This window comes from Fistularia commersonii, chromosome 12, assembly GCF_037954325.1.
Source record: "Fistularia commersonii isolate RoL2024-O1a breed Wild chromosome 12, RoL_Fcom_v1.0, whole genome shotgun sequence".
Taxonomy (NCBI): domain Eukaryota; kingdom Metazoa; phylum Chordata; class Actinopteri; order Syngnathiformes; family Fistulariidae; genus Fistularia; species Fistularia commersonii.
In genome coordinates this window covers 12,878,480-12,904,099 of record NC_141295.1, presented here as the reverse complement: position 1 = coordinate 12,904,099, position 25,620 = coordinate 12,878,480, and the positions used below count along the sequence as shown (strand labels likewise).

The following is a 25,620-nucleotide window of genomic DNA, read 5'->3' as shown; positions in this document are numbered from 1 at the left end:
ATAAGCAAAACATGATGATTTTGACGTGTGTGTGTGTGTGTGTGTGTGTCTGTGTGTGTGTGTGCGTGCTTGCGTACGTGTGCGTGCCTCTATGTGTGTGTCTTGCAGCCTCTAAGGTCCTTCACCAGACGGAGGAGCAGGTGAAGGCAGAGGCAACAGTCACGCAGCAGGCACACCCTCACTCCCTCAGTTCCCTTCAGCACCTAGGACAGTTCCCCCCTCTGCTGCCCAGCAACAAACAGCCGCCATCGCAGGCGCCCGCCGAGTCGAGCCAGGGGCCCCCAAGTTTGAGCAAACCGCCGACAATGTCCTATGCCAGCGCCCTCCGCGCTCCACCCAAGCCCCGGCCTCTCCGGCCTGAGCAGGCCAAGAAGAACAGTGACCCCCTTTCTCTCCTGCAGGAGCTGAGTATAGGAAGTTCAGACGGTAGCAATGGGTACTATTCCTACTTTAAATGAGCATCCCTTCCCCACAAAACTAGAAAAAAAAAAAAAAACAACAAAAAAAAACAAAGAAACAAAAAAAACAAAAAACAAAAAAACAAACAAAAAAAAACTCCCAACTAAACTCCAGTGAATAAAAGCGGCTGAGGAGTTCCGTAAAACACACAAAGTGCAAAAAAAAACCCTACAAATTTGTTTTCTGCAAATAGATTTTTTTTTCTCCCCTGCATTTTGTTTTATTTTGTGTTTTTATAGGTAAGTTATCTCTCCACCTGTCACATATCTGTGAAGAAAATATGAACATATTATGAATTCATTACTCGTGCGTGCGCGCACATGCACACACAAACACAAACACACACACACACACATATACACACAGACACACACACACACGCACACACGTATATATAAAAACACATGTATATATGAATAAATGCTTACATTATCTACACTCACATATGTATGTTATGCTGAAAAAATGTTAAAAAAACAAACAAAAAATAAAAACTAAATAAAAATGATAAAAAAAAATAAAAAATTATTAAAAAGAAAAAAGTGACAAGTTGACTACTTAGCTTCTCGCAAATGTTTTGTTTTCTCACCGAAGCTGGTATTTGTCGGTTACTAAAATACAAATGTTGAAGGGTTTTTTTTGTTTTGTTTTCTATTGTTTTGTATCCCATGTTTTTTCCGAGCGCATGTTCTCTTTGCTTTCATACGACCGTAAATGCAGTCAGTGGGGGGAAGCTAAGTGGTCAACTGGCAGAGTCTACATTGAACAGTGTATAGAAGTAGTTTTAATTTTCCTCTAATCTGTATAAAAGAAAGAAAATAAATGACGAAAATTGTATGCCACAGATATGTCCTTAAAAAAATTCTTGTAAGTTATCATTTACATTTTCAATTGTTTTTTTTTCATGCATTGGCTTTTTCATGATCAATCCCTTTCCTGTGAATCACCTTCAGTTCTTCATAGTACATGTGATTTTTTTTTCTTCCTTTTTTAATTTTGTTTTATCTTTTTTTTTTTTTTTTAAATGAAAATGAACGGTAGTTGTGTTGATTTGCGTATATTTACTTTTCTCCAGTGCTACATCAGCACCAATATATATATATATATACATATATATATATATATATATATGTGTGTGTGTGTACACATACAGTGTGAACAGGTCAGAATAGCAAAGCCATGTCATTCACATTCGGAGAAAATCTGAATTTCTTTTTCTGCGATGACACCCCCCATCCCACCCCGGTCCGCTGTGCTTGAGGCTGACGCCCCACCACATAACATCAGTTTTCATTTGGCCCAGAGAGTGAGAGAGAACGAGAGAGTTGTTGCTTTGTGGAAGTTGTGTGCGTTGACGCCAGGGAATTGGTTTAATTAACTACTGAGGATGCGAAATGTTTGTCTGTGATTTGACAGAGAGTTTGTGTTGTTTTTGTTTGTTTTTTTCTTAAATGTCCCGAGGGTTTGTGAAAGTGAAGGTGTGGTGTGTTTTTGCTGAGTTGAAACAGAAAACTTAAAACTGCCATTTTTTTTTAATATTTTTTTTTTGGGACACAGGAATAGGAAATTGATTTTATTTTTTTTCATTTTAACAAATGTAAGTAGAAACTTTGCAAATGCTATGAAAGGCCTCCTGCTAAAACAAAATGCTCTCACAGCATCAGCTATTGGAAGAAGAAACCCGCACTGCCACATATCCTATTTAAATCCCTGTTCAGTACATACACACAGGAAAAAAAATTGATTATTTCACTCTGACTCATGGAAACCCTCCAAAACTCACCCAGTTAAAACACACACCGTTAGAAGTTTCTCCACCCTCTCTGGTCCGATGATCCACTTAAAGTTAAGCAGTAGCTCGCACTCTTCATTTGATTTGAAATATCTGCTCCCTAAAATCACTGCAGCAGTATTGAAGGAGGCGCTCACCCTCTCACCGTCTCAGCCCACACAGACACACACACACACACACACACACACACACACACCCACCTGCTTCACTAATTGTAATGACACCACGATTTTTCCACACTGCCTTTTGTGTTTAAATATGAAATATTTGCCTTTTTTTTTCGTGTCACCCAGTGGTTGGTTCTGCTAAATATGCGGTTAATTGATAATAGAAGTGTCCTAACCGTACACACCGGTAAATTATGAAAAGCAATTTTTTCTTTTGAATTTGGGGCCCCATTGAGCCGCTTTGGTCCAACTGAGACTTTCATGTCATTTGATTCCAGCGCCGGACTTTCCAAACTCCGCCGAGAAACAACACATACTTGTAAATATGTATTTTTTTCTAGCGATTTGAGAGAATAAAAAACCAAAAAAAAAAAAAAACTAAATGAAGTGAAAAAAAAAAAAATCTTTTTGGAAGCACCTCACTTTTGTAGAATCTCTTTAAAGGAGAGGCCACGCCCTTTTTAATTATGCAAATTTACAACAAAAAATAAAAAGACTAAAAATGGAGGTCAATAACCCACTTTGTAGCTGCAACCTTGTAACTTTTTAGAGTTTTGTTTTGAATTGGTGTTGTCGTCTAATAAACCAGGAGAAGTTACTTTGCAGCTGCAACGCTTCACTGTACGATACAATACATATTTGAAAGTATATGTTGCTGGATTTGTCTTTTTTTTTTGTGCTTTTCCCCCACCTCTCGTCAGCTATACATCTTTGGATTTTTTTTCAGCATGTGCAGATGACCAGCTCATTTCTTTCATTTTTATTTTTTTCTTCTTTTCTAATCCCTTTTTTTTTAAATCGGTTTCGAATGATTTCCCGACTCAATAATGCGAAGTTTTGGTCGGATTCAAATGTGTTTTATTTGACTTGTACGCGGAATTGTGACATTATCAACTATTATAATACTTTACTAACCTGTCCGTCATCATGGTTAATGGTCAAAGACAATGTTTTTTTTCCTCTTTTTTGTTTGTCTGTTTGTTTTAGCCGGGCAAAAGCTGAGGTTGCTCTCTCTGGTGTTTCCGTTAATGAAGCTTTGTGTGTTTTGCGAGGGGGGGCAAAAACAAAAAAATACACGGTCATTGGCTAATCTCTGAAGTTGTGCAATACTAATGTCACTGCATTTTCAGCTATACTTTTTTTTATTTATTTTTATTTTTTTTTTCAAAGCGGGAGAGATTAAGCCAAAGACACTCAAAGGGATCTTATTTACAAAAACCACCGGTTTTAAGTTCTGAGGATTGTAATTTTGTCCCATCAGTAATCTTTGTGTTGTAACAAAAAAAAAAAAAAAAAAAAAAAAGTTATAATAATTAAATCCACTCGGTTTTCTGTTCTGCCCCGCCTCCCCTCACACCTCCTTCAGTTTTGGATCTGAGCCTTGAAAAGTTGCCTTGGATGAAAACAAGACCATCTCGTGTGTGTGTGTGTGTTTGTGTGTGTGCGTGCGTGTGTGTGCGTGTGTGTGCGTGTGTGTGCGTGTGTGTGCGTGCGTGCGTGCGCGCGCGCGCGCGCGCGCGTGTGTGTGTGTGTGTGTGTGTGTGTGTGTGTGTGTGTGTGTGTGTGTGTGTGTGTGTGTGTGTGTGTGTGTGTGTGTGTGTGTGTGTGATGGGAGCAACCTTTTGCCCAGCCAGTAGAGAGCACTGTATCCCGCCTTCTCTAGCTGCCACATCTCCTCCTGTTACTTGTTGGCTCTCTGTTCTCCCCCACCCACACTCGGTTCCTCCTTTATGGGTACAAAGTAATGAATAGACCTGTTTTATGCTTCAATTTCGATTGATGGTGATTATAATAAATGATTTTGACTGTGTTTTAATGGTTTTATTTTCTTTTTAAAATTTGTTTTACTATTAAAGTGTTTTTACTGAAACCCGCCCGTCTTGTGGTCCTCTTAAAAACAATCTAGTCATAGAATAAACGCTAACAAAAGCTTATTTACATGCAAGATGAAAGTTGAGCATTTTTTGTTTTTATTAATGCCATTTCAGGTTCCATTTGATATAAAAACCACATTTCAGTCAAACCTTATGAAAATGAAGTCTTGAGTAGCCCCTGACCTGGATGTTTCTTAGCACCCAGTCAAACATCAATATTATGTAGGCTCTTTTCAGAAGAGGGAAGATAATTCACTTTTATTTCCGAGTCTTCGTTAATGCATCTCATCTGCAGCACCTTAATGTGTTCACAACAGTGTATTAATGTTTCACCGCACCACAGACCATAGATTACTCCAGAAAAGAATTATTCATCACAATGTAACCAGGTTGGAGTTAGTCAAGCCTTCGAAATGGCACCGGTTTCTCAACACACTGCTGCTTCGCATGCTTTTTTCTCGATTTTAATTGCTACCCTTCCAGTAAGAGTTGGCAAGTATAGATCACAGACTGTCTTCTCCATGTAATACGATCTAGAAAATATGAATACCATTTTACAGTGTCATGGGACAAGAGGGTATATTTCATACCATCATCATTCCTGCAGAGTGCTTGGGTGTTAACTTTTATTACGTAATATGGGATGTTTTACTTCAGCATATTGGCACGCTGGTGTGAACAATTGCAACAAAACCCCTCAAAAATCACCAGGAAAGTCAGACGGCTCACTTCCGAGGTTCATTTTTGCCACTGACGGGCTCAGAGCCGTACTCGGTGTTGGACAACGCTGCAGAGGAATCCTGCAGGAAAACCTGACACCTATTCAATGAGGACACTGTGATAGATGAACTCTTATCCATGTACAATCAGTTAAGTCTCAGTCATTACCCGTAGATAACAGCATGCGCATTTATCCCCTGCAGATATTTCCAGTCTGAATGTGTTTCTCCGTGAAGGTTTGTTTGCGCCCTGCGTCTGTGCATCATCTTGGTCCAAATGAGTTCTCGTCACTGCGGTGTTTCCCCCACTTGTAGTTTGAGAGAGGGGTCCCATCTATGTATGAGAAAGAACCCAGGCCAAAGCTGAAAATCGAAAAAGCAGCTCTTTGTAGCCGAGAGACAAAAAGATGGAGAACTTTTCCTGTCAATGCAAACATGGTGCCAAAAAATAGACTCGATAAATGAGGATTGTGAAAAACGCAGCCTCAGGACGGCACAGACCAGTGAGCCAGCCTCGGAAGGGCATGGGCCAGTCTCTGAGCCGGTCCCAACCCCGGTTACTTGCAGAGGGTCGCATCAGGAAGGGCATCCGATGTAAAACTTTTGCCAAAACCAAACATGCAAATCAAACCTAATAACCGGATTATACCAGATCGGTCGAGGCCCGGGTTAACAACGACCGCCAGTGGTACCGATGACCTACAGGGAACCAATGGAAACAGGGCTACTGTAGGTCAAAGAAGGAGAGGAGGAAGGCGAGAGAGAAGAGGAAAGGCAAGAGTCTGGGACTGAGAGTAGGGACTTTGAATATTGGGACTATGACAGGAAAAGGTAGAGAGTTGGTCGACATGATGCAGAGAAGGAAAGTGGATATAATGTGAGTCCAGGAGACCAGGTGGAAAGGTAGTAAGACTAGAATCTTAGGAGCAGGCTTTAAGTTGTACTGTTATCGTACTGACAGGAAGAAAAATGGAGAAGGAGTTATTTGGAGGAGGAGTTTGTTGGGAATGTTCTGGAGGCGAAAAGAATGTCAGATAGACTTATGAGTCTGAAACTGGACATTGAAGGTGTGATACTCAATGTTATTAGTGGCCATGCCCCGCAGGAAGGATGTGAGTATGAGGAGGAGACGTTCTGGAATGAGCAAGATGAAGTGATGCAGAATATCCCCAGAGATGAGAGAGTGGTAATTGGTGAAGACTTCATGCATGTTGGTGCAGCCAATAGAGGGGATGAAGAAGTGATGGGCAGATTTACCATACAATATAGGAACACAGAGGGACAGATGATGGTAGATTTTGCTTAAAGAATGGAAACGGCTGTGGTTAATACTTTTTTTCGGAAGAGGCATAAGATAACTTATAGTAGCTGGATAGAAGCACACAGGTAGACTACATCTTGTATAGATGGTGTAATCTGAAGATAGGTGACTATAAAGTAGATGGAGGTGAGAGTTTAGCCAGACAGCATAGGATGGTGTTTGTAGGATGACTCTGGTGACAGGGAAGATCAAGAGGACAAAGGCACAGCAGAGGACAAAGTGGTGGACGCTGAAAAGGGAGGAGTTGAGAAAGGCTCTGGGTGGTCAGGGAGAGTTTCCAGATGATTTGACAACTTCAGCTAGTGTTTTCAGGGAGACAGGTAGGAGAGTATCTGAAAGGAAAGTAGATAAGGAGACTTGGTGGTGGAATGAGGAAGTGCAGGAGTATTTACAGCGGAAGCGGTTAGCAAAGAAGTGGGACATTGAGGGGACTGAAGAGAACAGACAGGAGTACAGGGAGATACAACATAAGTTAAAGATAGAGGTAGCAAAGGCAAAACAAAGGGCATACGATGACTCGTATGCTCGGTTGGACAGTAAGGAGGGAGAGAATGATCTATACAGGTTGACAAAAGAGAGAGCTAGAGATGAAAAGGATGTACAACGGTCCGGGTTATTGACGATAAAGATAGACAGATGCAAGAAGAGTGATGGGAAGTTGGAAAGAGTACTTTGAAGAGCTGATGAATGTGGAAAATGAAAGAGAGGCAAGGGTGGAGATCAAGAAGTTGGAGAATTTCAGGTACCTGGGGTCAACAGTCTAGAGCAATTGAGAGTGTAGAAAAGAGGTGGAAAGACGGGAGGCAGAGCTAGAGGTTGCAGAGATGAAGATGCTATGGTTTCCTTTGGGAGAGACCAGGATGGATAGGATCAGGAATGAGTCTCTTAGAGGAACAGCACATGTTAGATGTTTTGTAGAGGAGGTCAGAGAAGTCAGACTGAGATTTTCGGGTCAACTACAGAGGAGGGATAGTGAATATATTGGTAGACAGATGCTGGAATTGGAGCTGCCAGGCAGGAGAAGAATTATGGACATAGTGAGAGAGGATATGAAGGTAGTTGGTGTGAGAGAGGAGGACACAGAGAATAGGGTTAGATGGAGAAGGTTGATTCGCTGTGGTGACCCCTGAAGGGAAAACCCGAAAGGGAAGACGAAGAAGATATGAGGACGGCGAAAAATCCTAGAAATACATCTGGTTGAAATACAACGTATAAATAATGAATTATTTTATTTGTCCGTGATGTTCCTTCAAACTTGTGATTTGGTTTGTACGTCGCAAATGCGACATCCTGTGAGGTTAACGGTGAGGCTGCGCTTCCATGCATACGTCACATTCTGAGCCTGGCAGTGGCAAAAACAAACTTATGAACTTCAAGAATTGTGACTCCATTTTGTAAGGTCTTTCTCTGAAGGATGAACATTTTAGGCCAAAACACTGACATGACAGGTTTGATGTACAGTAAAAAAAAATGAAAACAAAAAAAAACAGCAACAAGCAAACAACATAGTAAATGAATTCCATGTCATAGGTATGGTCTATGGTCCATCCACACACGATAACCCCCACAACCCACCCCTCCACGAAACAAAAAGGAAAACAACTTAGTTAACTTTGCCACAACTCTGGCGTCGTGCTGGAACTCGCTGAAAACTATTTTGAAAAGAAAATCACAATCCATTTCACGTCCGGCATCCTCTTTTCTCACTCTACTTGCTCCGGCTCGGCGTCCATGCACGTTTCCCAGGGATTCCTCGGCATCTGGGGCATGGAGAGGAGCAGGAGGGCGATGCCGGTGAGGAACAGCAGGACGAAGCCGATACAGGCACAAACAAAGGACCAGGAGTAGTAATGCTCGATCCAGATCGTGTCTTCGCTCTCAATCATGCGTTTGACCGATTGACGCATCACCTCCAGGGAGATGAAAGAACAGAGACCTGGGAAAAGGAGATGTGGCATTAAAACGAGAATATTGTTTTTTTCCCTCTTGGAAATTCAATCAAGTGAGATGGTTCAGCTCACCTGAAAATGCGAAGAACATGCCAGCAGGTTTGAGGAGATAGTCCCTTCCTTTGCCTTTACCGGTGCAGGAGCCCATCAAACACAGGGAGCCCAAAATCATGAAGGCCAAGCTGAAGATGGAAATGGCCGCAGCAGAGATGTTGTACTCTGTAATGACAATATCATCCACATCTCTATCAAATGGTGCAAAGTCTTTGGCTGTATTCGAAGTGCTGGCGGTAGAACGACAACAGAATAGGAATAATTTGAATTACTGAGAAGCAAGATTCTCCCCCACTTAAAAAAAAAAAAAAGTGTATATATATATATATATATATATATATATATATAGTCTATGTATATGATATATATAATTATATAAATAAAAAATATAGATATATGTGTGTATATTAGGCATCAGACTTGCCTGTTGAAAAAATTACAAGTCAGAAAAACAATACATCTTAACCAAATATAATTAATTATAACTGAAAGAAAAAAAAATATATATATGTATATTCATATAAATTTACAGGAAATGTCTATATAATATGAAATATATCTAATATTACATTATATAGAATAAACATAAAAAAATACAAATTTATATTTGGGCTGGGAGTTAAATGCTGACAAAAGTATTAGTCAGAAAACCAAAGCATTGTCATCAAATATAACATAATAATAATAATACATCTAATGATAATAAATTAATTAAAATTAATTAAATGAATTAAATTTTACACACACACATATATATATATATATGGATTTTAATTCGCTTTAATTTGCTCTCCGGAACCCGGAACCCTTCTCAGTACACTAGTTTCCGGCCGTACTAATGATACCGACGCACTGTGCGTTGGTAATACGTGTTCGTCTTTGCGTCAGCATGATGGACGAGGCGGATGAGCTGAAGCCGGCCGATTGTAAATTTCAACTACAAGAAAATTCCAGGTGGCAGTATCCTCGAAATTATTGCCCTAAGGAGCTCAGCGTATCCCAGGAGCACCTCCACCCTCCGTTACCACCTCAACGCAACGCACCTTGTGGCTAACCGAGCAGGTCGGTAACGTTAACGTTCCTGCGAAGCTAACAGCTGTGCTAAGTACGAGCAGGCGGTGTCGCCAGGCAACACTTGACAGCCTGTCCGGGCTCAGACACAAAACGTGGACGTCCAAGTCGGACAGGTTGACAGAATCACTGGTGAGATGTGTCGCTGTGGACTTTGCCCCCCTCCGTGGTCGAAGATGGGTGTTTACAAGAGGCGCTGCAGATGGATTCACATGACGCTAATGCAACTTGCCGCCCAGGAATCATGCAGCTGTCAGTTGCATGATGGTGAGGAGGCCACTGGATCTTGCAAGTCTGTCGGGATGTTTACTTTCGGCCAGGTGGGCTTAAGGTCGTTTTTGACCGAAATGGAAAGATTTAGTCGTCCGTTTTTTTTTTCCAACTATTTTACAGTTTTAGCAGGAATCCCCATTTGCTTTCTGCACATATCCATTGGTGTGTATTATCGATTGACTTGAACATAAACAAGAAGTTCAAGCAGTATAATACAGTACAGTATATATTCAATCACTCATCAATCGAACAGAAATGTCTTTTTACTTCAAACATTGAAATGTGATTAATTTTGTATAATGAAATATAAAGCCCTCTAAATAATTTAACAAATTATTAACCGAGCCACACCCCTAATACATAGATGTAGTAATAATTTGATAAAGAAAATGCTGTGAAAATGTGGGTCACAAGGGTAATTTTTAACAGTAACCACTACATTTGAAATCCACATATTTGGATTTATAAATAAGAGCCCTTTATTTTTTGTCAGGTCCAGATAAACACACATCATCAGCAAAAGCGGGCCTTATGGCTTTAACCCATGATGAGTGACCCATGAGCAGTGCTCAGGGAGCAGCTTGGGGTTCAGAGTCTTGCATAACAACGCTTTGCTAGTTCAGGAGGAGCTCTGGAATCTGACCAGGAACTTTTGCTGACAAGATGACTTGTCTGCTCTTACCATCTAAGCTGAGGCACCCCCCATTTTTCCCCATTTGTTTGGCCTGTAGCAACAAATTGTGATTTGCGCAATTTCCAAATCAAGTGGCACAGTGGTGCAGTGCTTAGTGCCGCACATTAAGAAGGTCCTAGGTTCGATTCCAACAGGGGGCCTTTCTATGTGGTGTTAGCATGTTCTTCCCATACCCGCGTGGGATTCCTGGTTCTACTCGTGACCTTCTGCTCCTCTTAGCCTGTTGGAGTTTTGCAGAGCAGGACACTGAACCCCTAACTGCTCCCCGGGCGCCACCCAATGACAGCCCCACTGCGTATGGTTCATCCATGACGGGTTAAATGCAGTGATCAACTTTCCACAAGGGATTAAGAAAGTATTCAAAAGTCTAAAATGTAATCTTGAGCCATGTTTTCTGGAGAGGAACACTTGGGGAGAGAATGAGATCAGGCGAGTCTGTTGGCTGGCTCAGGAACACTAGCATTTTTTAAATGCCAATAAGGATCAGGAAGCCATACATAGTGTTACCACTCTACTTTATAATACTTTTGTCAACTTTTTTGACGAAATCTATGCAAATGTAGAGGTACTTTAAACAGTTGAAACTGCCAAAATGGATGACTGTTGTCCGACACCGCCGGTCGACTATTGTTTGTCCTTCTGTGTCAAGTGACATATTCACTTGAGACATCAAATAGTGAAGACAGCGAGGAATGTCACGATGGTTCCAGCATCATCCACTATGATAAACTGGAAGCCGCGGTTCAAGAGAGTGTGGAATGAAGTTCATTCAGGTCAAGTTGTGGCCAAAAAAGATAACCCATATATTCAATATGCGAAATTGCTTAGCATTAGCCCATTTTCCAGTTCTGAAGAAGTGAGCCACAGCATTCATGTTCTGCATGGCAGGGATAATAACCATAGACTATCCTAATTTTCTCCCCGTACTGCTTTGCCGTGTGAAAAACCTGCCATTAACTTACTCCGCACTTATTTTGGCTTGCACCTCTTTGTCTGTCCATTTCTCGCTGGTTCTGCCCGTTGTTTTTGGGAGTTGCAAGAAACCTGCCATCCAGTGACCGCAGTAGTTTTTAAAAATGGCCTTCCGTTGTCCATAAGAAGTATTGGTAATGTGAGCGACCAATGAGTTCTACTCACTACCAGCTCGTAGAGGAGGAGCTGAAATTGTTCCAGGAACTGAGGTGCGAGTTTCTCTGTGGTCCAATGGGCAGAGAAACGAGAAAAGTTAATCAAAAGAGCTGCAAAAAGTTCCTATAATGCAACAGGTGCTTGGCCACATTGCTAACATCGTAACATTTTTGAAGGTAACTGGTAAGTAAGAGGAATGTTGCACTATAATAGATGCTTGCCGTAACATTTGAGTTTTAGAACGTGGGGGATGTACAACTTCATGTAAACATATTTGCAAACATTTGGCAGAGGTCACACTGGTAACTAGGACTATTAGAAAGATCTCGATTGTGACTGGACAGGGTGGGAGCAATTTTCCGAGGGAAACCTCACACCTACCTTTTTGCGTCTTGTATTCAAATATCTCGGATTCCTGTCCGGGAGTAAAGTGTCCGAAGTAGGTGCAGTTTTCGTCTGTGAAAAGAACAATGAACACATTAGCGCACCCTGAGTCATCACCCGCTGAGATGTACAGTTCTAGTCGGTTCCTGTTTTTGTCCTGGACATCTGACGACGATGACATGGTTCACCTAATTTTTCAAGTGAGCTTCTCTCGACATCCCCTTCATCCCGTGTTCTGTCGCTGCAACGTGTTACATATCGTCATCTCACATAGTTTTTGCTCAAGAATCCCAAACCTCGACGCGCCAAAGATCGTGTTACTACTAAAATGGCGGCGTGCGGCTGTCTATACTCCTCTTTGATGCTTTATAGTCCAGAGTGGATCGGGTTACAGCAGGTGTCCCATTCATTTACCCCAGAACTGAAGTGATAAACCCTCTAGGATTTGCACAAACCAAGCTAGACACTTTCAGTTGGTCACAGAGTGAGGTGGCATGTGAAAACGACATTTTCAATTGTGAGTTCACCACCGGCATGAGTTCCCTGTAAAAATGTTGGTTGTGCCAAAGTTGGGTGCAATGAAGTCAGTAGAACACTCAAGTCACTTGTCTCTGAATGCACATGGAAGGGTGTGTCCTGAGTAAACCCAAAAACATTTTGCAGCTAGTATATTGACAGGTGACTCTGAATATTTACAGTGTCCGTATCACACAAGATTACCATGACACTTTTTTTATGTCCTGCGAAAAATCGTTCCCTGTAAACGATCGGGGTGGTGCCACGAGGTACACTCACATACACGCCAATGTTTTGACCTCTGGCTGTTTCCAAACAGTCTGTGGCGTTGTTGAAATGTTTTCATGTGAAAATTTGTCACGCTTCATCCCCAGTTAGAACTCGATACTCCGTGGAGGGATGGAATGTTTCTGTTTCAAAGCAACCAATCGAAAATGAAACTGATTTTGGGCAGCACAGTGGTGAGAGGGTGAATGGTTGGAGGCCTTTTATATGACGTGTGAATGAGGTTGTATTTCTCTATATGATTCATGACTGATAGTCTGTCCGTAAAGACAAGTGAATGGTTGTATGTCTGTGTCGTGTGATTGGTTATGTGTCTCTATAGAGTGTGAAGGAATGAGTTAGTGAATGTTTACAGGTCTGGATATGGATTGAGAGAGTGAATGGTATTTCTATATAATGTGTGAATGGGTAAATGGTAGTATGTCTGTGTATCATGTCAGAGACAGAGTGGATTGTATGTCTATGTACGAATGGTTGCATGTCTCCATGATTTATGAATGGTAATATGTCTGTATGACATGTGACCGGTTGTATGTCTCCATGGTGTGAATGAATCAGTGAATGGTTACATGTCTCTATGGCGTGTGAATGAATGAATGGTCGTTTGTCTCTATAGGTTGTGTTTGTGAGAGGGTGAATGGCTCTGTGTTTATATTGTGAGTGAGTGAGTTAATGGTTGCACGTCTCTATGGTGTGTGAGTGATAGAATGACTGGTGTGTCTCCATATGACATGAGAACAGTAGTATTTCTGTATGAAGTGTGAATGACAGACTGAATAGTTGCATGTCTATATGTGTCGTGAATGTCTATATGTCTCTAGTGTGTAACTGAAGGAGTTAGTGAATGGTCATATGTCTTCATGCTCCCTATGTGAAATGTGAATAAGAGAGTGAATGATTGTATATCTCAACATTATGTATGAATAATTGTATGTCTCAACATAATGTATGAATGCTTGTATGTCTGTGTGACATGGCCCTGTGATTGACTGGTGTCTGGCCCAGGGTGAACCCAGCCTCCCGTCCAATGACAGCTGGGATAGGCTCCAGCAACCCATTGTGGCCCTGAGTGCAAGATAAGCAGAGATTTGTAAAACAGTTATCTGAAAAGAAAATAATAATAATCTGCGTGGGTTTTGTCAAAACATGTCCTGTTGATTGAAGGCTCTTTAACAGAAAGGGTTGTTTTTACTAAAGGCAAGCCCTCCCCGCCCCTTTGATTGACAGACTATTGTAGCGATCGCTAAAGAGGTGACGATAGCCTCACTTGTGTTTAGTCGGCAGTCACCAGCGGCACGTGCCAGGAGAATGTTGGCAATGTCAATGTGTTTGACCACTACTAAGCAGAGTTTAAGCCCATTTTCTTCATCTCATTATAATTGTTATGCACTTGTGACAATTTATAAATATAAAACATGTGACAATGTATTCAGATAACAATTCTTTCCAGATCCCTTAACATCTGTCACACTCGTGACTTACAATCATATGCTTGAGCTGCAGACGCAACGCCCCACACGCACCCCGATCTGGACCGCTCATTTGAGCGCTTATATTTCACTACATACGCTTATTTTCACGAGTATTTTTGTCCTGAGTGGCCCTGCACGCGAACTACTTGGAGCATCTTGTGTCTGCTGCGCGGACGCACGAAGCTGCGGGGAAAAAGTCCCCGTGGGAGTATTTGCAAGGGACGGCCGGGATCTTCCAGGTGGCCCTGTCACTCAGAGGGAGGAGGAACTCACCCCCACCCGTGGCTGCCATCCCAGACAGCTGGGTATTTGTGTTGCCTATATTTATACTTTAAATGAATGCTTGCTGCACACTTTGCACAGCATTTTCAGAAAGCGAAGTAAAGGCTTTTATTTGGCATGTCCTGCTTACAACAGAACCCAAAAAGTAAACATTAAGCTATATTTTAGCTCGCTGCTGCTATGCACATGAAATTGGTTGACATTAAAATCCCATCCACTTCCAATTCTCAGCTATATATGGAAGACCCCGCCAAAAGTGGGCCGAGACGGTATTCCATATTTTCCCGATGAGTGTGTCTCAGGGATGTCCTCATAAGCTCTAGTAGCTCTGCTTTGGGTCACAGCTTGACACCTCTCTGAAGAAACGGAGCTGCGATAAACAATAATGATCCTATCCAAATATAGCAATGGGATGTGGTGGAAGTCCCGCAGGTTGATGGAACCTCACCGTCCCGCCACATTGGAATTCGGAAATTATCAAGTGTATTCAGGAACCCTCGCAGATCCTGCATAGCCCTCCCACCATCCTGTCAGAATCCAAGTGGAAACCTCCTCGCTGTAGGGCGGCAGCACTGGTCGAAGCGCAGCGCATAATCTTGTCTCCATCCCTTGTCCCAAGCTTGAGCCGGATCGCATTGCAATCTAGTCTTATAAATAGTTAATGTAACATTAATTGCGTGAAACCTGTATTATGTACCGAAATTACCAATTTAGAATGGAAATCCCTGCGCGTGTGAGCGGCTAAATAGACCAGGGTGTCAAAATTGCAACGAAAAAAAATCCCCCGTTCACGCTAGGTGATCATTATTGGATGGCTACTCTTGGATGTTTTACATCAATGCTGTGCCAAGTGTTTATAATTTGGTTGATTACAAGAAAGTAACATGAAGGATAAATGCACATTGTTAATTTTGTACTATTTTTTACCCTCTCCTGGAGATATTCATGATTAGACTGAAGGTTGTTTTGCGTAAATGCATTGAGTAAATGCACAGAAGGCCTGCAAGCTGTAAACTGTCTGAATTTACAAATAAACAACCAGAATGGAGCTGCTAACCTGCACAACTAAAATGTTTCGGTAGTAAAATTTTAATAGACCACATTTGACAAATCAGAAGGATGCTTTTACAGAAACACCGCAGCTTATGTATCCTGTACACTCCGGACCGCACCGGAGCTACTTGACTGGCATGTTGACCGCAATCCGAGCCACAGGGAACACACGAGGGAATGCAGGCCACGAGAGACCAGTGCTCTTCCGGTCTACACAACAGGAAGTGATTGGGAGAAGATTTAGAGGCCTCACCCTGTGTTTCATAGCCATGTGGACACATGGCTGTCACCAGAGCAGAAACTAAGAAGTTGGGTTTCACCCATTAGGTGACCTGGACCAGATAGATAGAAAGGTAGATAAATAGTCTAAAAATGCCAGAGGGAAATGAGGTTACCATAGCAGCCAAGCACATTGGCACATTATGAGGGTTGAGATGGCACAACCTAGAATAAACAGAATGGTATCATCACAGGAGTAAAGTATGTCTACAGAATGGGATATATATATACACATGTATATATACATACACACACACACACACACATACACACAGTGGGATAGATGGGATACATATCAATAAAATGTAACCGCATAGGGCTGATATGAAATATCCTGAATGAGATGGATAAAAATGTATGTTTAATTCAGCTTACTATTAATTATAATACTTAAATCAATCAGAAGTTTTCCTTGATATACTGCATATTTTACATATTCTAATTAATGCCATGATTATTGATAATAGTAGTAAGAGTATACATTTGGTGTTTGTGGTTGTTTGTATTGGCCAGCAACTAGAGAAGAGTCTTGTAAACTTACAAGATGGGGTTAAGTTTATTTCAAAACTTCAAATATTTGGAATTCCAATAGCAATAAATCCATACCTATGTGACTTGCTTCGAAAGACCTTATGTGAGGCCAGGAGTCGCTTTGTTATAATTTACTGTTAGGTTTAATGGGGACTGGCACACCAGACCTCAGAGCTAACCGCAGGTCGAGGCGTCATGGAGGACCCAGATGTTGTTTATACCCTCAACTTAACGTCTGCCACGTGGAGCGTGAGCTGGGAACCTCGCCTGTCACACTCGGGCTTAATCTCAAATTCACAAACCAGGACAAAACCTTACAAATTGAGATAAAGTATTTTCTAATCGAAGCAACAGGGGAAATCCCTGAGCCAATCCTGCTTGGGGCCAATTTCCCATAGTAATTTTATGTTGATATTAGGAACGCCAGAATTTTAAATTTAGAAGTGTGTTTTCTAGCGTCATATCTTAAACTGAGCTGTTAGAAACTTAAAAAAAAAAAAGTTACATGAGTTCCAAGAGTTGTTTTGTTTCTTACCTCCGGCCTGAGAAATAGGTCCGCAGCCATGCCCCTCCTGGTAGTTCTCAGAGCTGATGTAGATCTGCTTCTTACAGAGCCTCCACAGGCCAAAGTGCGCCGCCTCACAGGTCTCGTTGAGCTTCTCTATCTGTGGGCTGAGCACTGCCCAGTGGTCCGTTACCACTGCTGTGAACATGCAAGCCATACCCACCAGCAACACCAGAATAGCAATCTTGATTTTAATGCTCTTTTCCATGGTTCCGGGTTGAGCGAGCTCTGTTTTATTCTTCCGAGATGACAGGAATACCTAAATCGTACGACATACGGGGAGAACACGCCGGTCTGCCTCGGACCTCTTAAGTCGTGTCTCCCTACCTCCCTCTCAACTTTATGCCTCCGTTGGAAGAAAAGGGGCCAGACCGCTCTGTCTTAGTTTCCAAACCCCCCTCTCCCTACTCACCATCAGTTGCTCTACCACTGAGAAGCTTGAGCGCACAGCTGTCGGAAGAGATCAGCAAAGTTGATGACCAAACCAACTGTCAGGCCACGCCGGGCAGTGCATGTGCAAGCTGCTGCGAGTTATTGTAGGTGCTTTGAATGGGTGGGGGGCTGCGTGCTATAAATGTGACTAGTGAGTCAAGTTGTCGGGCAGTCGGCTTATCCAGTTACAGTGTCAGAGGGTGGAGAGATGCATAACACACCATAATTAGCGGACCCATATAAAATATTTTTTCTCATGCACATGTACACTGTACACACGCTTTACTATAACACACAGACACACATTTATTGCACTGCCACTGCTCTATTGCAGTGTCCATATTCATATCTATAATCATTTATAATAATGTTTGCACTCTTCCTTTCAGGACATATCCAAATACACTGCGGACAGCAAAGTAGGAATTTCACTGTACAGGGAAACCTGTTTCTACACTGTACATGTGACAATAAACGCCTTGAATCTTGAATATTTCCACTTAAGTGCAGGGATCCCAGCAAACGTATATATTTGTACACGCAATGCATATACTGTACATGCTCTGGAAATATATGCTTCAAAAATCGCGATAGCCTGTACTTTTTGGTCCATTCCTTATTTATACCACTTCTCTTGCACGCAGGGTGTAAGGGGGTTCTGCAGCCTATCCCAGCTGTCACGGGGCAGGAGGTGGGGTCACCCTGGACTGGTTGCCAGTCCATCACAGGGCTACATATAGATTTGCTCACTTATTCAGACATTATATAGAGACAGGCAGCCATTCACCCTCTCATTTATGTCACTGACGGTATCCAATGATATTTTTAATAATTAATCAGTCAATTTTCACATTTATTGTTATTTAGCCACTGTAAGTTTCTTGTGGAGCCTTTTCCAACTTTGATGTTTTAAATGATTAAAAAAAAGTAAAGAGATCGGAATACGTCTCAGAGACCAGGGGTGTCAAATTCACGGCTCACAGGCCGGATCAGGCCCACAAACAGGCTTAATCTGACTCATTAACAGCAGTTAATATGTCATGAATTTATCCCTTCAGGCCACTTGAGAATAGATATTGAGCTGAAATGAGTCCGACACCTCTGCGGTAGACTGAACAGTGATCGGCACCGATCGTCCCGAAAGCAAGAAGGAAGAGGGTGGATTCCAATCCTTGCAGGTTTTGAGCAGATCGAATCACCGCGGACATTTTTCTTCTTGATTCCCCTGCTAGTCCCATGTTGTGCCGTCCTTATCTATTCCATGAACATCCAGTATTCTGAACAGATGTCAGCATGGAGGTGAGGGGCACTGGAGTGCACTCGCCCTCCACCCTCGGTGGTTTGCAGGATTGTCCGCATGTAAAGTATCAGAAGTGTCCGGTAATTACCTCTTGGGACTGAAGAAGCTTCTGTCATCGACACATCATTTCTTTGGTATCTATTAATATACCAGCACACTGCAAATCGAGGAAGGTGCAAAGACAGGAAGCCCACGTCATATATTTTTCTTTTAATATTCTTTCAACTTCATATGTGGGCACTGTCCTGGACATATTTTTTTTTGAGACGCTAGAAACTCCAGCGGTTCAGATGTCTTAACTGCACATGTAGCAGTAGGCTGTCTTTGCCAATGTCTGCTCTTCAAGTGAGATTCAGTTTCTTTGTTGTAGTGATTATGATTATTTATGTATCATTTTGGATCCCTTTCCCTGTAAAGGTTCGAACTGCGCGTCCCAAATGTCAATATATTCAATGCAAGGTGATCTGAAAAGGGTATAGGGTGATTAACTACTGCAAATACAAGTTCAGAGATTTGCGTCTTTATGGATCTTCTGGATGAACGTTTAGAGTCAATCTGTCTGTTTGAATGAACGTCCTATCGTTGCTTGTCACCCTCTCCCTGCCACTTGTTTCTTGTGTTTATTCGATGATTAACATCTGCATTCAGAAGTGTCTTTAAAATTCTTCGGCTGCAACAATAACTACATTGTTTATAGTTTCATTCTTCAGAGACTCTTCTGTTGGGGTTAGGCCTCACGATTTGCGCAGTCGCAGACTAAAGTCGGAAGGAAATTTTAGGAGTTTTACTGGAGTTGCTGCATGGTAACATCATCTTGGTTGTCTGTATTAGCTGGAAATCTGATCAGTCTTTTTTTTTTCCAGTCTTCAGCTTACGAGAATATCAAACATATTTTCGATATTATTGCAAGTATTTCGGTCTTTGCGGTGAAGTAACATCATCAACAACCAATAGATAGGCTCCAACAAAACCGGAAACAAGAAACCTGGTAGACAAACAATCACCAGATCGGTATTTGCGGAAATGACGGTATTTCTTCGTGGTATGGATGAACGGGAACAGCAAAGTTTGTTCCGATCAGCGTAGAGCGTCCGGAAAGAGGAGCGAAGGGTGGAGCTGTGGGCAGAAAAGCCCGAATTGTACGATGTCAACTCTCAGACGTATCACCACCGAGTGGAAAAGGAAAAGCGATGGAGTGAAATAGCAGAGGCTCTGCAAATACCTGTGGAAAACATTGTATGGTGAGGAAAGAATCTAGTTGTAGTCTTCTAACTAGTGTCCCTATAAGATTCACAGTCTTTGTAAATTCTCAGTCTGAGACTGAAACTCTAAATCTTGTCTTTAGATGTGAGCAGGTGTGACATTTTTCACAAGTCTTTTCCAAGTCTTCTGATGTATGGGTAGCTTTAGTCATATAAAAGCAGATGGAAACCATCAGATTCTCAGTATGTCATTTTCCCGTGAAGAGCTAGCAGGGATACAGCGCGCTAACATATAGAAACCTCTCAAAAGTAAACGAATGAGCTATTCCCTTTTAGCTTGGCCACAGTGAAACAAAGTTGTCTCCCTGTGTTTATCTTTTCTGAGCCTTGGCCCGCTTCGTGTCTTATTGTGAGTTTTGCGGTCCACTTCCCAGCGGTGTCCGTGCAAAACCCAAAATAACGCCCTTTGCAGCATCAAAACATAGCACGAGGGAGCGGCTCCAAACCCCGTACGGTAGCAGGCGGGTGTGTAAAAATCCGATCAATATCCAAGCAACCAGTGACGTATCAATGAAATATATTGACGGCGTACTGTTCAGACTGTCAGCCCAGTTGCAGAAATGGTAACGCTGCCAATGTGACCTCACATTGCTCAAGATCATCCAGCCAAACCAATAAACAAAGTAATCTGAGTACAAAGTCAATTGAATTTGCTTGTTAAAGATTCTTTAAATAAAACTGCGGGGCTATAGAACAATTTCGAGATTAACATCGCTTCCGTTTTACAGTCACAGGCGAGCTGATTGTTTCTATGATGTTAGTTTAGCCTTTGTATGTGCACAATCACGCCCTTCATAACTTTTCAGCCGCGCACACACAGTTTCCTAACAGGATGTTGCGACTTTATCAAAACGATAATCATAAAATAAATGTTATGGGTTGCACCGTGGCGCAGGGCTTTTGCCACATGGCAAGAAGGTCCTTAGTTTGAAATGAAACCAAGAGCACATTTTAAAAAGATGAAAAAATGCAAATTGATTTGTGTCCTCGGGCAACAATAAATTGTGTTGAAGATGTGAGCGCAGAAGGGAGTGGAGGGATGAAGCAGGTTGGACGTTTAGTAATGGAGAGGCCAGGTTGTGTGGGCGTTTATGGGTGAGGAACAGTATTTTGAAGTTAATCTTAGATTCTATGGGCAACAGGTGGAGCTGTTTAAGAACTAGGGGGGTTGTGTTTTGTGAGGGGGGGAATTCTGGAGGAGCCGGGGTTGGTGCAGGGATGTCATGAGAAATGTCTGTCAGAAATCATTGTCTTTGTTCCCCGATTACTCCAACCTGGTGTTCTCACCGCCTGTTCCTACAGTTTACGACGACAGCTGTACTTCTGTCACCTTCTTGGTCTCCCTTTGTTCTCTGCAATCTCCTCATAGTCTTCCTGGAGCTGTCCTTCAATCTCAAGGCTCCTCATGAAACTCCTATATTCCCTCCACCTTAAAAGCTCTGCTCTCACTCATTTGCTGACTTCTCTCACTATGTAAACTGGTGAGCCCTCTTTGCATAGAGTGCCAAATGAATCCAAAAAGGCAAAATCTTTTTTCTCAGAATGTCTGTGGAGGTTATCAGTCATCCAGGTCATGGTGAATTCTTGTCGAAATCTTCTTGTCGTGGCAAGAGGAATTATATTTTTTTTACTTGAAGATGTCCCACCCCTCATCCGAGAGGCTTCTACTTCTTCCTTTCATTGTCAGCGCAGTGATTTGTCAGGGGGACTGAAAAAGGGGAGTTGCGGAAACGTGTCCAGGAGCTAAAAAGGCTATGGACAAGAGTGATTCCAGAATGTAAAGTGAGGAAGACATTGCGTAGGTAGAACTCGGTGGACTGGATGACATTATTAATATCCCCGTGATGCACTGGCCGGTTTTCACCACCTGCTGCAGGGGCTTTTCTGTCCACGACAGTACAGTTCCTGTACTAGACAAACTAAACAACTGCTCAGGATGCTCTCGGTTGCACTGCTGGATCGGTTCACTAGGATGGCTGGAGACAGGCGGTGTTTCTCCATTGTTCTCAAGAAGAAGAGGCTCTGGTGAGCCTTCTTGACCAGCCTGGTGGTGTCGGGTCCACTAAGATATAGATCCTCAGGAACATGAAGACGTTGCTGATGCCCATCCTTGATTGGGATGGGGTCATGGGAGCCTCATCTCCCGGTGTCCAAGATGAGTTCCCCGGTTTTGTTGCTGTTAAGGAGCTAGTTCTTGTCAGTACACCATGTGGCCAGGTGCTATACCTCTTCTCTGTTGGCTGTCTCATCATTTTTGCCGACGAGGCCGAACAGCGTGGGGTCGTCAGCAAACTTGATGATGGAGTTGGATCCCTGCATGGCTCTGCAGCTGTGATTGAAGAGGAAGTAGAGCAAATGGCTCAGCACACCTCCTTGTGGTGCACCTGTGCTGAGTCTGATAGTGGTGGTGAAATGCAGTCCTTATAGACCATCATGATTCATGTGCAGTTCCTGGAAGTCATTCCAGAATCTTTGAGCTTTGGGGTGATGCAAAATAGGTATAACCCATTATATTTGAGCTGTGCAAATGTGTTAATCGCTGACTTTGTAACCACCAGATCCAGGATATGTCCTTTAAAATAGGTAGGGAAGTCAATGATTGGAGGAGATCCAGGGAGCTGTAATGCAGTGCATTTAAATGACTCAAAGACCAGAAGTATTTCCCCCCCATGACCCAAGTAATGCAATAAAGTGGTGCCACATAGCAGTGATACTTGCAAACTTGTTAAGCATTGAAAGACAACACAACCTGACACTTCTAAAGAGGCTGGGCGTCTCCATGGAGACAACCAGCGAACCTCTAAGCCCCCTGCACCACTTGCTGGCTTCGAGTAGCTACTGCAGGAGAATGTCATGAAAGGATATCCAGGTACAGGTTACAGTTAATGTATAAAATTCAATTTACCCTTTTTTTTTTAATTAAATTATCCATAGTTTGCAACTGTCGACTTAAGTTACCAAATGTAATTATCCGCATACCTGTACTGTATGTATCAGAAAATGCTAACTTATGCCATGAATGGAAGCTAGAATATTTTTAGAAGAGCAAAATATATCAAATAGTCTGATAAATAATACTATAGTCAAATAATATTGTTGAAAAAATATGTATTTTCATTCTATTTGTATCCAGCTATTCATGTCATCATCATTTCATAAGCATTTCTTTCAAGTGTTTATGTTCATGACTTTCTATTTATACATATTTGCCTTGCACCTGAGTGTGAATCTACACATTGTATTGTTCACAAGGAAATGCTGGCAAGCCGAAAATTCCATCGAAACTGAACAGCATTTTGAATGATGTTTAAGTTATAAACCACATCAGAGCACACGTTCCAACTCGTGTCTTTTTGAGCAGCTTTGTGAGGAGATGGACGCGGAGCACAGACGGCTTCTCTTATACACAGAATTAAGATGGTTATCCAGATGGAAATCGCTGGCCAGAGTGTTTGAGTTACGAGAACCGCTGCAAAGATTCCTTTCAGAAAAGAAGTTACTGCAGGCAGCACATTTCAGGGACGAGGAATAGGTCGCAAAACTGGCTTACTTGTGCGACATATTTACTCTGCTCAATGAACTCAATCTGTCCCTTCAGGGGAAAATGACAGCAGTCTTCAAGTTGGCAGATAAAGTAGCTGCATTTAAAGCTAAACTGGATTTGTGGGGACGGCGCGTGAACAGAGGCTATTTTTACATGTTTTAAACATTAGCGTGGATTTTGTGTGAGACTGAACCTGATCCTTCATTCTCCCAGCTGGTGCACGATCACCTATCATTGCCTTTGAAAGAGTTCGAGCGCTACTTTCCAACCAAAAAAGACCCACAAACTGCCCAGGAATGGATCCACGACCCATTTATCAACAAACCAGGTGAATCTAGCATGTCTGTGCGAGAAGATCAACTGCTGGAGATTCCAAATGACGGCGGCTTTAAAAGTATTTTCGAGACAACAACTCCACTGGTGTTCTGGATTAGAGTCATGGCAGGATATCTGAGGGGGATGAAGGAGGAGAGAGGAGACGGTTCAAACTGACACATTTATTTCAGCTGTTGAGAAATAACACTCATGGAGTGTTTAATGATAAAGAAATTTAAATGTAATCTATCAATTTAGATAATAGAGAAAGAAATGTGGAATTGCTGTTTTTTGTTCTTTCTTTATTTTTCCACATGTATTTTTTTATTTTTTTGGAGGACTCGGATGTTATACTCATCTTATGTTGTTTGCGCAATGTTACGAGAAAGCTGCTAATAAAGTTGCATACATGTACACAGTGGATTCACATTTATTATTATACTCGCAATCTGAACAAGCTATGTGTCAGGGTTCACACCTGATCCCAATTGTAATCGGCGCCAGCTGCAGCAGATGCCGCTAATCAAGATCCCTATAAAGGGCAGCGGCACGCTCTGCCTGCCGCTGGGGGATTGTGGCTCTCAGATCACTGCAGAGCCCTGCCACGACCGGACCCCATCCCTCGTTACGACCGGACCCAGTCGGCCGGTGTAACCGCTGACCCCGTCTGCAACCCGTCCTGGTGAGACCCAGCCTCTGCAGTCCCGCCTGCAACCCGTCCTGCCATTTCAACGCAATAAAAGCGCTTTCAACCCATCCCTGCTCTGAAGTGTGGTTCCCTGCTCGAGTCCGCCCCAGCGCACCGTGACACTATGTGTACCCCCTAGTCCACGGTAAAATTGTCAAGTGTTGACCGGTCTGCGGTGATAAAAAGGCTGGGGACCACTAATCTAGATGGAGGTCTTCGGCAGTGACTGCGTCTCTGTCCAGTAAATCAAACCTGGGGTCCAAAATAATTTGCTGAACGAGGTGTTCCTTCCTCATAGCCGAATGGATGTTTAGCAGACCGACGATGACGCTGGTGTTTGTTGACCTAGCTAACAGGCCTAGCTAGGCTAGCAAAAAAAAACCTAGCTAGGCTAGCTAACAGACCTATGGATGGTGTTGCAGTTGAAGCTCCGCCGGGACCTTCGCGGGAAACTTCCATGATGGGACTTGTCAGCGATGCCCGTGTAGAGGAGGAGAGCCGCGGGCGGAAGAAGCTCAGCCCGGCTTGGATAGGAGGTATGTCTAAGCCCGTCATCCATCAAATGTAAAGCCATAAACTAACAAGCGTTAACCTGTGAATAACCACAGCTGAAAGTGCCAGTTTCCAGTATTAAATGCCAATTATGGGAGGGAAATCAGTAGTTTAAGCCGTCATCGTGTACAATGAGGCCCCCAAAATGACTCCTACAGCTACCTAAACGTGCTGTTACAGACTAGTTTTCTCAGGATCTCATTCAACAACATTCCTGTTGAGCCTGAAGGAGGAGGGAGGTACCCTGTGGTTTACCATGGTGTATTTATATGGAACCAAAACTCCATGTAGAGTGGGTCTGGACCACGCTCTTTAAAATTATTGACAGAAACCCACATTCCCCCATGAGCAAGCACTTCAGTGACCGTGGACAGATCCAAGCTCGCAGCGGCCGGCCCTCTGTCTCCACCGGTTTTAGTAGAAAGAGTGACAGAAGAGGAAAGTGAAATCTAAGCGGTCCCGCCCGGCCTTGTTTATGAAGCCGTGCCTTTTTCCGCAGTCGAGGATCGGCTACCCGACCGCAGATCTGAAACTTCTCCTTCCCTTCCAACTTTTGGGGATTAAATTAAATTACCTGGATTGGAATTTGAAAAGGTAAAGCCAGACAAAGGGGTGAAACCTTGCATCACATGGACTCAGGCTGATGTGGAAGTTACCAG

The 25,620-nt window shown here is 42.6% G+C and overlaps 2 protein-coding genes and 1 long non-coding RNA gene across 3 annotated transcripts in view; 2 read left to right on the top strand and 1 right to left on the bottom strand.

Moving 5' to 3' along the window:
- Positions 1-2,796, top strand: part of helz (helicase with zinc finger) — a 42,605-nt gene extending 39,809 nt beyond the window's left edge. The window contains exon 33 of the mRNA XM_086157175.1: positions 109-2,796. Within this exon, the coding sequence (XP_086013301.1) occupies positions 109-458 (350 nt within the window). The 3' untranslated portion in view covers positions 459-2,796. The remainder of the gene's footprint in view (positions 1-108) is intronic.
- LOC147228871 (voltage-dependent calcium channel gamma-1 subunit-like) lies at positions 1,459-17,387 on the bottom strand. The gene is made up of 4 exons (XM_086157176.1): positions 16,839-17,387; positions 11,883-11,957; positions 8,354-8,500; positions 1,459-8,268 (listed from the first exon to the last, which is right to left on the bottom strand). Exons 1-4 carry the CDS (start codon positions 17,074-17,076, stop codon positions 8,036-8,038), a joined length of 693 nt encoding a protein of 230 aa, XP_086013302.1. The 5' UTR covers positions 17,077-17,387; the 3' UTR covers positions 1,459-8,035.
- Positions 9,407-24,132, top strand: LOC147228870 (uncharacterized). Its single transcript, XR_015106962.1, has 2 exons — positions 9,407-9,726; positions 23,620-24,132. It is a non-coding gene; the product is annotated as an uncharacterized LOC147228870 (long non-coding RNA).
- The last annotated feature ends 1,488 nt before the right edge of the window (positions 24,133-25,620 follow it).

Bases quoted from the DNA above. Each gene is read 5' to 3' on its own strand.
- LOC147228871 (XM_086157176.1), bottom strand. From the start codon at position 17,076: ATGGAAAAGAGCATTAAAATCAAGATTGCTATTCTGGTGTTGCTGGTG. The intron at 8,501-11,882 runs GTAGGTGTGAGG...TTGTCATTACAG, and splicing joins TGAATACAAGACGCAAAAAG to AGTACAACATCTCTGCTGCG. The intron at 8,269-8,353 runs GTGAGCTGAACC...TCCTTTTCCCAG, and splicing joins CATGTTCTTCGCATTTTCAG to GTCTCTGTTCTTTCATCTCC.